The sequence below is a fragment of the Ostrinia furnacalis genome, unplaced genomic scaffold, assembly GCF_004193835.3.
Source record: "Ostrinia furnacalis isolate ACB-3 unplaced genomic scaffold, ASM419383v2 OfSCF7674, whole genome shotgun sequence".
Taxonomy (NCBI): domain Eukaryota; kingdom Metazoa; phylum Arthropoda; class Insecta; order Lepidoptera; family Crambidae; genus Ostrinia; species Ostrinia furnacalis.
Window position 1 is genome coordinate 24,426 of NW_021137913.1, and position 16,273 is coordinate 40,698.

Sequence of the window (16,273 nt, forward strand, 5' to 3'; positions counted from 1 at the left end):
AATTATTATTACGGAACTGAAGATTAGATTTTTATGAATTAAGATTAATACGTTTGGAGTTTTGATTACACTCTTAGCAAATTAATATATGTATAAATATGCCGTACCTTGGGAATATGTAAATCATGGGGTCGACGCGATCCTCCTGGTCGGACTCCATGTAGGCGATGACGTCGAGCCCGAACGTCATGAACTCGCCGTCGAAGAACCGGTTCATCAGGAACATTTGCCCTGGATACAGACATAGAGTGAGAATTATGTGGTGTAGCCATAGGTTCTAAGTTTCAAGGGTGGACTTCATTATCATCATCATCATCTCAGCCATAGGACGTCCACTGCTGAACATAGGCCGCCCCCAATGCTTTCCATGTTACCCGGTTGGTAGCGGCCTGCGTCCAGCGTCCAGCTACCTTATAGATGTCGTGGGTCCACCTTGTGGGTGGACGTCACACGCTACGTTTTCCGGTACACTTCAGCCCCTTTCAAATATGTACTGTTCTTCGTCCGTAACAATAAATGTTATGTTTGAAAATTTCACCTATTACGACTGCTTTAAAATGCTGCTGTCTCTAGATTGACGTGCCATATTCCGTACAATAGAGGTAACTGCCTATCTACATTATGGAAACTAATAATAACTAAATCCTAAGGCATTTAGGCCTGAAGTCAAATAGTAGGTACATTGGGATGAATTGAAAGTTGAAAAAAAGGTGTCCATCAAATAGTTTTATTTTAAATCTAGTTTTCAATACATTTATGATTTATCGTCTCTTCCTATTTTTCTCAGAATTTTAGAAATAAGGACTTAGTTTTAAAATTAATACGAATTGAGCATAAATGAAATTCGTCTTATTAAAGCTTTTGAAAAAGCTTTTATCATAACCAAAAGATAAAATAATACCAACTAGTTTTAAAAAAACAACAGATATTACCTACGTACGATCCAAGATCCATGAAAAAACCCATAACTTCTCTATTTCACCCTTTAGTGTCGATATACATAAACAATTTCCTTATCATTTCAGTTTGAAGATGGCTGTTATGTTTTTATCTCATTACACTGCTCACAAACATTTCTATCTCGATCCTCGTACAACTGTATAATACACCGTATATTTGTATATTATTGCTGACGTATTTACTGACTTCGTGACGCCTTCTGCGCGCTTTGCTGATATCCCATTTTTTTACTACCCTCCCAAATAGAGTTCCGAGCTATGTATAATAGGAGCGACTTGTATTTGGAAAACAGTGTAGATTTACTTGTAAAGTTACGTTAGCTTATTTGCATGTGGTAAGTTAAGTTTTGATCAGACATGATTTGAAGATATTACAAAATTAAATACAGTATTATAAATATCATTACCCCATGAACGCTCATCATCAGGGTTTGAAAGACTAAGCTTATCACATATATAGTCAGTCTTTGTAAATATAAATCTCTGAAAATATTTAATCACACTGACTATTGTCATGAAATTTCCTTTTAAAAAAGTTCCTTTGATTTTAGTAAGTAACTGTAAACAATACCAAATGATCTAAAAATAAAAACAAAAACAATCAACGCTATACCTATCTAATTCTGCTACTTTTTAGAGATACAACAACAACAATCAGTTTAGGTCGTAATTTCAGTCCTAGTAAAAACAGTTACACGCTGCCATAAAAATGATTTAGGCGCATTAAAATCGTGCGTTTTGTATGCAGACAGTGGGCAGGGATCTCGAATAAATCTTGTAGGGCAAGCATATTTTCCATAGTTATTTGCTTGCATAGAGGCGTCGAGTTTCCAATAACAAAAACAAGGGCGCGCTGTGCGAGCGAAATTTGCTGTCCACGCTGTCCTCACGCGTGTGTGGCCATGAGACCAGCGACTGCTACTTGTGAACTCTACTAGGATCTGAGCGTCGCCATTTTGAAATCACTTACATGATACTACACTTTGAATGAATTAGTTATTGTTCCATGATACCACAATTCATTCATTTAATTTGGTCACACTACGTCTTCGGGCCCATGGTCGCCGCTAGAGACACAATAGATTTTTGATAATTGAGTAAGCGCACAAGTGATGTCATAGCTTCTTATTGCTACACGGATCCAATTTAGTGTAGCATCATTCAAGTAACTTTATAATGGAGACTTTTGGATCCCAGTTTTAACGCTCTCATGATAGCAGTCGCTTCTTCTTGTCGTGTCGACAAAAAACCTACCCAAAAAATCAGCCCAAAACTCCGCCACAAGAGTGGCGGTGTCAGTAGCCTTCATTAAATCTTCTTGCGTGCAGTTGTTATAGCAGTCGCTGTTCTAGCCGTTGTATCTGAGTAAATACAAATGAGTAGGTCATTTTCATAGAAACGCACCGAGCGCGGTTTGTATGTGAGCGCGCGCCAATACGTATGCGGCGCGCACGCACACACTGACAAAATTTAGCGTGGATTAGCGGTGAGGAGCGCTCACATACAAACCGCACTTGGGCGTTTCTATGAAGATGACCTACTCATTTGTATTTACTCTGGTTTTATACTTCCACAATCGCCGTTCTAATGGCCACACTCACGCATCCCAATACCGCGCGCCATCTGCCAGCGCCTGCCCCGAATCGCAACTACCACAGTACATCATATCGCGAATTAAAAAGGACGTAAACCTTTTACAGCCGCCCGTTTTATCGAAAGGTATACAATTAGATACGGACATAAAACGAACGTGTACGTAACCCGTGTGAACAAAGATATAACAAGGACAGCTGCAAGTAGTTCTTTTGAAATAAATTTAGATAGGCTTGCTAGAATGATGGTCACAGTTTTAAAAATATTAAAAAATATATTTCTAAATTCACAAGATATTGTTTCAAGTTTAGCTACCAGCATTTTATATCAGCATTAGATACCTACCTACTTTCTTTTCGCAAAAAGTTCTTATTAGATTTAAGGCACCAAAAACATTTTCATGTAAAACTTTGCCAAGACCACAAGAACACACTATAAAAAAAGTATGTAGTGCCTAACTATACAATACATAAAAGTCCTAACTTTACAAAATCTACACCTTAGTCAAAATAAGCGACTGAGCAGACTGTACGATTCTAAGCATCATCATCATCGCCATCATCATGTCAGCCACAGGACGTCCACTGCTGAACATAGCCTATGTTCAAATGATTTCCATTACGACCTGTTGGTTGCGGCCTGCATCCAGCGCCTTCCTGCTACCTTTATGAGGTCGCCGGTCCATCTTGTGGTTGGACGACCAACGCAGCACTTTCCAGTACGTGGCCTCCGCTCCAGAACCTTGCTGCCCCATCGGCCGTCAGTTCTGCGTACTATATGCCCTGCCCATTGCCACTTCAGCTTGCTAATCCATTGGGCTATGTTGGGCTATTGGATTATGGGACTCTTAACCAGAACCAGAGTAAATACAAATGAGTAGGTTATCTTCATAGAAACGCACGGGCGCGGTTTGTATGTGAGCGTGCCAATACGTATGCGGCGCGCACGCACACACTGACAAAATTTAGCGTGGATTAGCGGGGAGTTGCACCGAATTTGGTCAATGTGTGCGTGCGCGCCGCATACGTATATTGGCGCGCTCACATACAAACCGCGCTCGGTGCGTTTCTATGAAGATGACCTACTCATTTGTATTTACTCTGCCAGAACTCATGCATCCGATGACGTACCTATAACATTGACAAGGGCCAGCCCCTCGCATAGGTAGTACCGGTAGGCCCACCAGTTGTGGTACCGCAGGTTCTCCCACAGGTAGTCCAGGATGAGCTTCTTCTTCGTTTTCTTCTCTATCTCCGTGCAGACGCCCACATCGAGATCCATCATCAGCGCACGGATCTTGCCGCCCTCCCACGACTTCCAGAGCCATCGGGGAGCGTAGAACAGCATAGCCTGGGGACAAAGAGGAATATTACTATCGGAATGTATTCTTGTAGGGGCAGCAAGGTTCCGGAGTGGAGGCCGCGTACCGGAAAACACAGCGTGGGACGTCCACCCACAAGGTAGACCGACGACATTATAAAGGTAGCAGGAAGGCGCTGGACGCAGACCGTTACCAACCGGGCAGAATGGAAAGCATTGGGGGAGGCCTATGTTCAGCAGTGGACGTCCTATGGCTGAGATGATGATGATGATTCTTGTAGGGGCTGAATGAAGGCCGCAGCCAATCGGCTGATTAGGATTTTTTTTGTTGAAAATTTTCAAGCCCGCCCGAACGTACGACGCCGCGAGTTGCCAGTCCTCTTGTGACCGCGGCTGCAGCATAGCAGCCGAAACGTCAAGCCGTGAGTAACATAAATCTTAAATGTCGCATAAAGACCCGTGTCTTTTTATTTTAGGCTAATCACGAAATCGTTGGGAGTCCTATGTTCCGCAGTGGACGTCCTAGGCTGTAGCAGCGTTGTCGCATGCAAACATAAAGGTAGCAAAGAACACAAAGACAGCTACGGTCAGCTACGGTAGCTGACCGTAGCTGTCTTTGTGTTCTTGGACCCCTCAAGCAATCCGTCTGGCCAGCGTGGGGAATTTAAGTCAAACTACTCATTCAATTCTGGGTATAGTGCTGAACAGTGTCGTTGATGTCAATAAGTAGGTCTTTTTTTTAACGAGAACGAACATATTATTACTAATAATAATTTAGTTGAGTGTTTTCAACCATTTCTATTTTATGTTTTAACTGCCTAATCGGAAGTTATTAACAAATAAACAACCCCATATAAATGGCTTGTTCAGTAACATTTGTTAGCAGCTATTCAATAAACTTTTACAGCTATTAACGATTTGCCAACACGTTGTTACTAAGCCTCTCCAGCAGGTAGCAGCGTGTTTAATGTTTTAGCAAAACAACTAGAAATAGCAAACGAAATCGAAAGCAGAAACGGGCTCAAGGATTTTCCTAATGCAATATCGTGGGCGGATTTTATCTAAACAATAAAATTTGTCAATAACCGCTTAAATCCGCAGACGTTAAGTTTTTCAAGATTTATCTCCTCTACCTGGGTGTTTCGTGGACTTTATTTAGTGAGGAATAGAGTTGCATTTGCAAGTGCAGGACAATCAGACGGATCATTTTCTCATTCTCATTGGCTAGACAGTATCGTAAAGCTTTACGGGTGTAACTATTATTGTAGCTTTCAGCGGCGACGTTAAGCTCGGATTTGGGCCGATCCAATCTGCTGACAGCCGTATGACTATCTCTACGGAATGGATGCTGTTTTTGTCTACAATATTACTCGTAAGTTAGTTATACAGGAGTATAGTGCGTGAAAATAGAGTTGTGTGTAGTACATTGGAAGACACATTGAAATTCTGTACCTATGTAATATTTGACAATACCCGAGAAAACCTGCAATAGGTACAATAACTTTTAAACTAACGGGTCTATCTTAACCGTTATAGTTTTCCTTGAAAGTTCATAAAAAGCAGTATTATCATGAATTTTTTCAGATTATTAAAGCCAACAGTTTAGTTTTTAGAGGGGGGGATGCCCTACTCGAACGAAAATTGGCACTTTAAACTTTAATGTTTTGCAAACGGAACCCTAAATCGCTAAATAGTCTTAGAAACCCCTAATCCATTTTAAAAGACCTATCCGACCGATAAAAAAATCATCCCCAATTTACATGTAGGGGAAAAAAATTGTTTTCAAAATTGTATTTTGCCATTTGTCGGCGTGATTATTATACATACCTACCTCCACAAAATTATAGCTCTCTAGTGCCAATAGTTTCTAAGAAAAACCTCGGGCAGACAGACATTTCGAAACTCCCTGCCTTGTCAGGACTACGGAACCCTAAAAACATTCGGCTTTCCAGGGAAAACCTGAGAGTCATGCCTTTTTTTAAACCTATGTAGTACCTACATAGGATTATTTTATTACATTCACGTCACTCTATAAACTAAACACACTTTATGCTTTCTACAACCTATTCTTTTATGAAACACAACATATTTTACTAAAGTTTTAGACACAAATAGTTTGGAAAAATGGATCCGGCAGACGTTTGGCCGGCCCGCCTGAATATTGCACTTTCAAACTCACATTTTCACAACTGCATCTCCTTGGGGTGACAATGAGGAAGCAACAGAAAATAAACGTGTTAGTTTAATATTGTACTGTAGGTAGAATACAGGAGATGAGGATATTTGTAATATTCTTATTTCTACGTAAGCCAACTTCGCGTAGGTCTGAAATCCATAATTTAAAATGATAATTAGTTCTTCTTACATGTTCTTTTAAACACCATGAATAAAGGGCAAATCAAGGGAAATATTTTGAGTTTTTATTTACAAATTTCATAGGTACGAGTAATGTATCACATTCATAAATTTAGCAAGTAATGGTAATGTCGACCGTGAGCATACTGGATCGCAAAGAAAAACGGTCGGTTAGATGAAAGAGTGATCGATTTTTCTTGCCTGAAAAATTTCAGTTTAGTAGATTTACCTTAAAAGACTTGGAGCTTTAAACTCAAAAAAGGCGAAGTCTTTAACCATAATATCAACGTCTCTCCCTAATGCATAGCTACCCCAGCCATAGGCTATGCAGTTAGAGGCGACGCAACAAGTGCAGCCGCCCAACCGTAAAGATAATGGCTAGAAAAGCTAGCTTGCTCTACTTGCACACAAAAGATGTCGTGGCAAGCTGTAATCTACTTGGAGACCATTTTTAATATTCCGAACTTGCGCGGTTTGGGCGATAGAGATGTTTACTAAAACATGATGGTCTTGCAGTTACTTAACATATTTATTTTAAAAAGTGCAGTAGGTATCAACTTAACAACTTAACTGAGTCATTGCATGAGTTAGTTAATAATTTATTAATTTGTTAATTAATTAATTCTGTTTAAACAGAATTTAATTTTAATTTAATTTAATAATTTGTGTAATTTTTTGACTATATATATAATTTTATTGTAATCGATGTGGTGACTAAACATGTAAGCGCTTTGGGTTTTCTGTAAGCTTATTATGTTGCTCATTAAATAAATAAATAAATAAATAAATGAGGTATAGCAGCGGCACGGGAGGGTGTTTTCCATTGCGTCAAATGTCATTGAGACTTCAGTGTGCCTACCATGAGTTTACGTTAGGTGTGCTCGCTAGCGACTGCGTAAAAAAATGACATTTAAATGTATGACATATTGTGCAGCGCCCCTAGCGGCTACTTTTAAGAAATAAAATCTTCATAGAATTTTTTGACGTATTCGCTAGCGAGCTCACCTAACGTAAACTCATGGTAGGCACACAGATGTAAAAAAAAACTCATGAAACTCATTTCTTTTTGCAAAAAGGCTTTTAACACTAGAAAGACCAAGGCAGTCAAATTGGCGGCAAAGCAATTTCATTGTTAAATATTTCACAAACTATGTTTTTGTTTCTTTTCATATTTTATGACTTTTCCTAATTTGCTATTGTTAAGCTAAATCTATATGAAAAAGAAAATAACAGTATGTTGTATATGAGTTTCGATGACAAATACCTACTAAGACCGCGCACCGTCAATGTGGCGGCATACATATAAAGGCGGCGATAAGATTAGTAAACAACGATTTTTTCAAACTAATGTGGGTACTTTTGTTTTTATTTATGTTGAATTGAATTCTGAGTAAGTTGTTACTGCCTAGCTTGTTTACATTTTACAGTAGACATTGGTTTCGTTCGGTGAGCAGTCGTGGTTATGTGGTTTCGAAACTAGTACAACCCTATTTCCAAAAGGGCCGAAACGTAACCACTGACAACTTTTTCACGTCTCTAAATTTGGCTAAAAAACTAATGGTCGAAAAGACTAGTATAATTGTTGGAACAATGCGGCGTGCAAAAGAGAAGTACCACCGATTTGTAGAGGTATTCTTACTATAAGATATGAAACTTTCATAATGAAAACCGNCTTGATTTGATTTGATTTATTTTGATTACTGAGTGAGAAATTGCAAAATGAAATGACCTAAAAATTTCTTCTATATTCTTAAGTTATTGTGTAACTGCAATTTTACGACAGCAATAGATTTTGCTAAAACTGATTGCACCAAATTAAATGGTGATAGAGCTGGCCTCTATTTCAAAAGTAATGAGTTTGCGAGAATGGCCTTTAAAATTTATGGATTCCTGCTGATAATATCTGTGCTCTGCTGCAAATTATCGGTGAACCAGTCTTTGAGAAATTCCCCGATTGATAAAAAATCGTTTCGTTCGCTTGGAAACGATTACGCCTTGTCGAACGTTTTATTAACTCCGCGAATCTTATTAAAAGATATAAATTGTGATTGTGAATTGTTGCATAGGTTCCATGATTTGTTGGTTATACAAAGTGTAATCATTACCTATGTGTGCACGTCAAGCCTTGGCGATTATTCCATAATTAAGAAATATGTTAAAGCTTTAATTTTTGTCACGTAAGCAATTTGTATATCTTAATGATAAATAAAGACATTTTAAACTGTAAAAGTTTAGGGTTCTTTCATTTCTAGGATTTACAGCTTAACCACCAATAAAACCTAACCGTGAAGACTAAGTTTATCCCAGGGGAAAGTTAAACTGTCATTGGCCCCACGAAGACAATAAGAGAACTTCGAAGTTTAGGACCGTCTTCCCTTTAGTAGGTACATAGTAAATAGAACATGAGAAATACGACAAACAAAGGTAAGTCCAATGGTATGTATTTTTTTATGCAGAACAAGGCAGGTATTTGATTAATTCAGACAGGTAATTGATTTTAATCACCCCTGATGTTAAGTGAAGTTGCAGTCTAGGATGTTACATATCTGCCCTGTAAGTACTTATTCACTCTCGCCTTCAAGAGGCCCGGATTATAGTGCTCGAGAAAGACAGCTGCTGGCAGCGAATCCCAGTTCCTTGCTGTTCGCATTATAAAAGAGCTAGCGAACCGCTTAGTGCGAAAAAAGTTATTGTCAATCTCCCTTACACCCTGTATAAGAGTAGCCCATTCACTAATATGCGTTTGGCATCTCGTGTCAGATGCCTGCCATCGTCTTGATGTCGTGATAAACGAGGTCTTTGGCTGAAGCATTATTAATAGACTGACGCACTTAAAATTAGCCAGACAGATGGACAGGTCATGATCACTATCATGTACGGCAAAAACTAATGCATTGATAAAATAAAAATTTCGAAAATACACGGTGTTATAAAAAGTGCGATTATTTTATGATGTGAGTCCTAATAAATAACAAGATGTAGGTACAGTACATACCTACTATAAAAAGAAAGAGACACAACAGTTTCTTTTCATCGTGGTGAAGTTACAAGTAACATTTGGCTGAAAAAAATAAAGTGCTAAGGAAATATTTTTCAAATATTTGACACTGAAATTCAATCTGTCCAAAATATTTTTTTAGCAATCTGGAAGAATCTGTTAAACAGAAAACTTTATTAGTCTGCCCCATTTCACTCGAGTCTTAGGCTGTTGCACCACCTGACTTTAACCGTAACTAAAACGATAACCGGTGCGTTTTATATGGAGTTAACAGATTTTTGAAGTTTTTTAAGGTTACGAGTAAAGTAAGATGGTGCAACCCAGCCTTAGTTATTTATGCCAAAGGTCTCCAACTAAAAGAATACCCAAACATCAACAGTGAGGTAACACGTTTTGTTCAAACAAATAAACCGACTAGTTGTTTATAATACATGCGCGTGCGCGTGCCAAGCAGTAAACGGACGACAAATGACTGGAATGTAACGTCCTGGAGTTGGCACACAAGTTCTTTGAACGTGGTAATGTTATGGTGGACTAAACTATAGATACTAATATTATAAATGCGAAAGTAACTCTGTCTGTCTGTCTCGCTTTCACGCCTAATCCACTGAACCTATTTTGATGAAATTTGGCATATGATTCTGATGAAGTTTGAGTCCCGGGAAAAGACATAGGATAATTTTTATCCCGGTTTCTGAAACAAGGACGAGCGCGATAAAGTTTTTCTGTGACAGACAAAATTGCACGCGGGCGAAGCCGCGGGCGGAAAGCTAGTAATGCTATAATGGTATGATAAAGATCACTATCAAATGGTGTAAGAAACAAATTGGCAAGCATTCGTGTACTGTTGATGTCGTTGTTAATTTGACATCACATCTGATAAAAGAAAACAGTGATAAAGCGATGAACAAGAATAATTGAAATAACTGAAATAAGAATTGATGATAAAGGAAACATTTTATTAATAAAAAAGAGATCGGGTCTGGGTGTTTTCTATGTATAATGTGTACCTATGTATTTACAAAAAAAAGTATTTAAGTATGTTTATAATATACTGTTGTCTAGTACCCATAGTACAAGCTTTGCTTAGTTTGGGGCTAGCGGCGCAGTGTAAAATGTCCAAGGATATTTATTTATTACTAGCTTTTGCCCGCGGTTTCACCCGCGTGAAATTTAGTTTGTCACAGATCGTCATAAATTATAGCCTATAATAATATGTTATTTTGGGTTATAAACAATAATACTGTAAAGTTTCGTCAAACTCCGTTCCGTAGTTTTTGCGTGAAAGATTAACAAACATCCAGACATCCAAACTTTCGCATTTATAATATTTGTAGGATTTATTTAGATCATTATGATACAACTGTACTGAAATGAATATTACAGTAAAAAATACTATTAATTTAAGATAATTAAAAATTCCACCTTTAGTATAAACCAGTCCGTAATATAGATTAATTGTACTTAATATTATAACTACTTTGAACTTTTTCTATTTTTCGGATTTTGTGAGGTTTAGTTAACTCCGTCCTCGAGACTACTGAAGTACTGACATTTCTACATTTTCAGTTTTCAGATTAAGTTGGTTCAGATTAAGACAATAGTTGCAGTGATGAGCTCAAGAGAAAGTCCCTTCAAAGTATCAGTTAAGACCCTTAAAAGCATGCCCTAAAAGCTACAATACCTAGAAGAACACGGTGGTAAGTAGGTCAAGTGCTGTCCGAATGTATTTCAGGCGGCTTTGTTGTGAACGCGGCGCTAGTGAGTCACTTGGCACAGCGGTCAACGTGCTATGCGCCGGCGCATAGCAAAAACTTTAGCGATTTATCTTATATCTATATAAAAGTGAAAGGTCACTGACTGACTGACTTACTCACTCATCACGAAATCTCAGAAACTACAAGTGCTAGGAATCTCAAATTTTGCACGGGGGTTCCTTTTAGAACGTAGCCGCGTAGGTGCTCGGAAAAGGAACGGAATCCACGAAACGGGATCCACGCATACGAAGTCGCGGGCGGCCGCTAGTAGCTGATATAACACATAACAGTTTTTAATGAGTCGACAGCACATCAACCTATACATTTTTATTGCAAAATAGCCTGTATTACAACGAGATATGATTCCACTGTGTTTAGCTTATCGTCCGTACAAGAAGAGCAATTTCCCATTAAAAATTCACTCTTACAGAAGTTTGTATGATAAGGTTTGTATGGAAACAGTGCAATGATTAATGAATGAGTAAAGCAATTTTTTTTAAGTATTTATATGCGGTACAATAAAGATTGCGAAGTCAGTAAGCACTAAACAGCCAGCTGCTACGAACGTCTACGAAGAGCACCGTAGCTACGAATCTAAAAGCCTTGCTACGAGTCTTGATTTTAAACCCCGTAGTCACTGCTACTAATTTGACTACAACTAATTAAATGAAAGCAGTATATAGAAATACCCATGAAATTTTATCTGGACCTGGAGCGAGATCAAGCGAGAAGCTCAAGACCGAACGAGATAGAGGACTGTTGTGGACGCCCTCTGCCCCATCTAGGGGACATAGGACCATAAGTCATGAAATTTTATCAAAGTGAACGTTGCACGCGCATGAGAAAGTTTTTGTGATAAAAAGCACGTGAACAAAAGCTAGTCTGAAATAAAAAGAAATAAAAATATCCATGACATTATTAAAGTGACGTTTTTTCAGCATTTTAGCTAAAATAATGATCATGTAAGTGTAGAGTCAAGCCGCAGCGACATTCGTCTTGAGCCACACAGAGGCGCGCTTTCACGGCCGCGGGGTGAGTTACTGCCCGGGGCAAATGTTAACTGACTGGGATGGATTTAACACAGTGGGATTTAAATGATACGTTTATATGGCTAATTCACTGAAAAAAAAAACAGTTTGGCAACTGCTTACACAAATAAGGGACTAGTGAACTGGAGGTAACTACTAACTAGGTACTATGGTTATAAGGAACAAAATTTTGTAAAAATAAACAAACTATTTTGTAGTGAGCTAAACCTGGTTTGGTTATAGCTTACTTATTCAGTTCATAGTCACGCATTTGTGTAAGCAGTAACGAAACATTTTTTTCAGTGTTTTTTATTAAAAAAAAGTCAAAACTACAGACCGTGCTCTCAGTTTTAAATGTAATGGAAAATCTTTTGGAAAACAATTAAGCATAAGTTTTTTTGCATTACACACACAGTAACTCTCCGGGCTCGATTAGGAAAGGTGCTCAAAGACTAGCCTACCTGAATAATATTTGTGGCCATTTTGTCACATGATTTCTTTTTGACAGGGGCGAGCGGATAGGCAAATAGGCAATGCCTGGTTGGTTTGGATTTATTTTAATATCTTCTCGGTTATCTAGAAATGTCCTGCCAATACAAGCAGGTCGCTCTTTTCGAAATAGAAAGTTAGCTATAGTTGCTATAGCTTCACCTTGCTTTCTACCTAGTGAGATGAAGTTATAACTGAAAGAGAATGCCACCCGGTATTAAGTCCGCCACTGTAAAGTGATTATGTGCAAGAAGTTTAATAAATAAAAATTAAATATAATAAACTTTATTGTATAAAAAAGAAAATTTTAAGTCGTTGCCGTACCCAACAAACGTGCCGTGTAAACTCATCCAGGTGACTGATATATTGGAATGCAGCTGTTTAAAGCCAAGTGTAACTTTGAATTATGCGTGTGTACGTTAATAACGCGAAAATACTGAAATATTTAAATGTTTGAGAGTTATTGTTTTGGGAGTTAATTTTCAGAACATAATTTCAAGTTGAATATCAATGGCTTTTCTTTCAGTTGCGTTTTGAGGTAAATTTTTGTCACTTTTTAGTTGTCTGGCGTTTGAACCGAAAAACTTTTATAGGTCTCCCACCGATCTCGTAAGAATTTTGATATATTCGTAGGTATAACGACATACCGATTCGATTCGCGTTTCAAGAGTCGCTAGTTCGATCTATGTTGAACGCTTGAGTACTTATTTTGTATTTAGTGGTGCATAATTTCTTGTCTACGTTAGGCCATGCAAAGTAGCAGCTGCAGAGCTGTGCAATACTGCAAAACAGACATTGGGACAAATAACGTAACTATTTTTCATCAAATAACTTCTGTGTTGTAATAGTCTTTTTAACTGATAGAAATGCAAACTAATTAAGAATAGTTAGTTAGAAATACATTTTCGGAAACCATTAGAAATCCAACACCAAATGTCATTTTAGACGACGTAAAAAATTCAACAAAGTTTTCTTTACGAATTCTAGCAAACATTGGCATGGTAAAGGTAAATGGGGCTCCCGTGGTGTGAATTAACGGCTGCCACAAATTAGGAAGGATAATGTTACATGCTAAGTTGCTAACAGCTGATTAGTGCAGATAGTGTGAGCGCACTAATTTGGCAGCGGCTTATTGCGTGTGTTTTAGTGTTCTATAACTGATTCAAAAGAATGTTGTCCAGGATTACACTTACATTAAATGTTTCTACAATCAACATTCATACTTTTTCGGGAACAATCTATTTTAAACATACTAATAAAGTCCCTCATGATTTCCCAATAAAGTCCCTCATCTTTGAAACTAGCTAAACTTTTACATTAAAACATAATTATAATTAAAATACATACCACGTTGGCATTGGGAAGCACCTTAATGAGTGCAGCTTATTAATTTACATAAATCCAAGTTAATCTTAAGCTCGTTAATGAACGAAAAATTTAATTAAAGCAAAAATACGGTTAACCGCGATTTTGCCGAAATTCTACAAATATGCATTTTATAATAACTTGACGGGTAATAAAGAATCATTAATACTTCAAAAGAAAGTAAAATACCTAGGTGATTGCAGTGAAGTTTGCAGTTCTCTCATAATAACAGTGAAATATAATCCCTCAGTGTTGATACGCCATCTTGGTAAACATTGCACATCTTTGGGTATATGTATAGCCTGACCAGAAACATAAAAACCCTGGCATAGAGGCGCTTCAATTGCATTTGATAGTGCAACACTGAGTACAGTCGTACATGTGTTAAATTAATAGGCTAAATTTATGTATCAGGATTCAGGATTACGGGCTAATTTGATATTTTCATAAATGAACGAAAAATATTATTAAAGGTAACCTGGTTTAAATAAATTAAATGAAACCATCAATAGAGCTAGTAGGATTTATTTTATTATTCATCAATAATCAAATTCAGAACTTGAATATTCAACTGCAATGTCTGCTCATGAACGCTTCAAACTCGGTACTTCTTTCCCAATTCCATAAAATTCAAAACTTAGAAAGTGACAAAAAACTTTAAAATAGGTAGTTGAAACAGACTACAGCAAAATTTCATAGTGGACTGTACTATACCATAAACATGTCAGTCAATTTGACAGCCTTTGTCGGAAACATTATTCAATGAAAATATTGTCCGAACCCTTAGTATTTCTCTTCGACAAATACATTAACACATCGTGAACTACTTTTCTTTCACGACTATAAAAATATTTTAGCAATTTAATTCACAAAATCAATTGCACACATTTAAAATAAAGTTTGTTTACACTTTGACAACAATAGACTGACATGCAAGGTGACATGTCAATGAAGTTTTCAGTTACTGTTGCCATTAAAAGAAATTAGTACCATTAGTTTTCCGCAACATGGCGAGGGTTTTTATGTTCCTGGTCAGGCTATAAATAATCACATCCTGGCTCATAATCATTAAAAAGATTTATTTTCAGGTGCATTTTACCTACTATTAGTTAGTATTGTTCTTTGTTTAGAATGGAATAAATAAATTAATATATACTAATATTATAAAGCTGAAGAGTTTGTTTGTTTGTTTACTTGAACGCGCTAATCTCCGGAACTACTGGTCCGATTTGAAAAAATCTTTCAGTGTTAGATAGCCCATTTATCGAGGAAGGCTATAGGCTATACAACATCACGCTACGATCAATAGGAGCAGAGCAACAATGAAAAATGTTGCGAAAACGGGTTTTCACGCGTTCGAAGTCGCGGGCACAGCTAGTACAGATATAATATTTAATACTTGATCATACAGTAAGGGTTGATTCTATTACTCAAACACTTTTTTACACGACAGTTTGTATGGAAAGCTTTTTTTTAAATATGCGTCCTTCCGTCCCTTGGACAAAATTGATGCATTTGAGCAGTAGAATCAATCCTTTTGGTTTGATCAAGTATAAAAATAACACACTGTATATTGCACACAGGTGACTAATCTGATTCCCCCTAAAAATCATGCAAATGTTTTGTAGATTTTTCTAAGACGGCGTCCCTTGGGAGGGAAGACGTGCCCTCACATAACGAGGTTCGGAGGGCCTAATAAGTGCACGTCCCTCCTCACGCTAATATATATGCGGAGGCATAATGACTGGGCTATTGAGGGAACTAATTTATTACACGGGTTATGGTGGCCAATAGATTCCCACGGGCATTCTTGTAGCCTATGTTATTACGCTTAGAAAGTGGTAAAATTGATATTCTTTACGTAAAAATTGGAGAATGACAAGTAACCAAAAAGAACGGAAGAATTTGGGCAGCTTTATTGCTAAGACACGCACTGAAAAAAATATCCTGGTTTGGTTCTAGGTTAACAAGTCATTTTTTTGTGTAAGCAGTAACTAAACATTTTTTTCAGTGCAGTATCTTTCAGACAATTTTTAGGCATCTGTTTAAAAATAGTAAAGGCTATAATTTTCTGTGTAATCTCATAGTCCATTGTGTGTCCCAGCTGCACTTGTAGGACAAGGCTAATCCCGGACTACGAAATTAAATTGTGTATGCTATCACGCTAAAAATATGTTTCAACAATAGCTAGGGAGAGCCAGTGTTTTTAATGTTTAAATTAAATTGAATTCTAGGTGTAAATCTAGCCTGATCCTGATACCTTACAGGTCCACCATCACCAAGTCAAAAACAAACAAAGCACCATAGTTTTCTCGTAGCTTTTCAGGACATTTCCGACACTGTATTTTTCATTGCCATACTAGAGTGTGACCAAATGATCCAATATGTCCCGAGAACATCACCCAGAAA

General features: G+C 37.5%; 1 protein-coding gene across 1 annotated transcript in view; it reads right to left on the reverse strand.

Annotated features, from left to right (window-relative positions):
• The window catches only part of shakB (Innexin family member shaking B), a 29,414-nt gene that overhangs the window by 2,160 nt on the left and 10,981 nt on the right, over positions 1 to 16,273 (reverse strand). Inside the window, exons 2-3 of the mRNA XM_028322582.1 lie at positions 3,683 to 3,902; positions 108 to 231 (exon numbers count right to left, since the gene is read on the reverse strand). Coding sequence (XP_028178383.1) covers positions 108 to 231; positions 3,683 to 3,902 — 344 coding nt within the window. The remainder of the gene's footprint in view (positions 1 to 107; positions 232 to 3,682; positions 3,903 to 16,273) is intronic.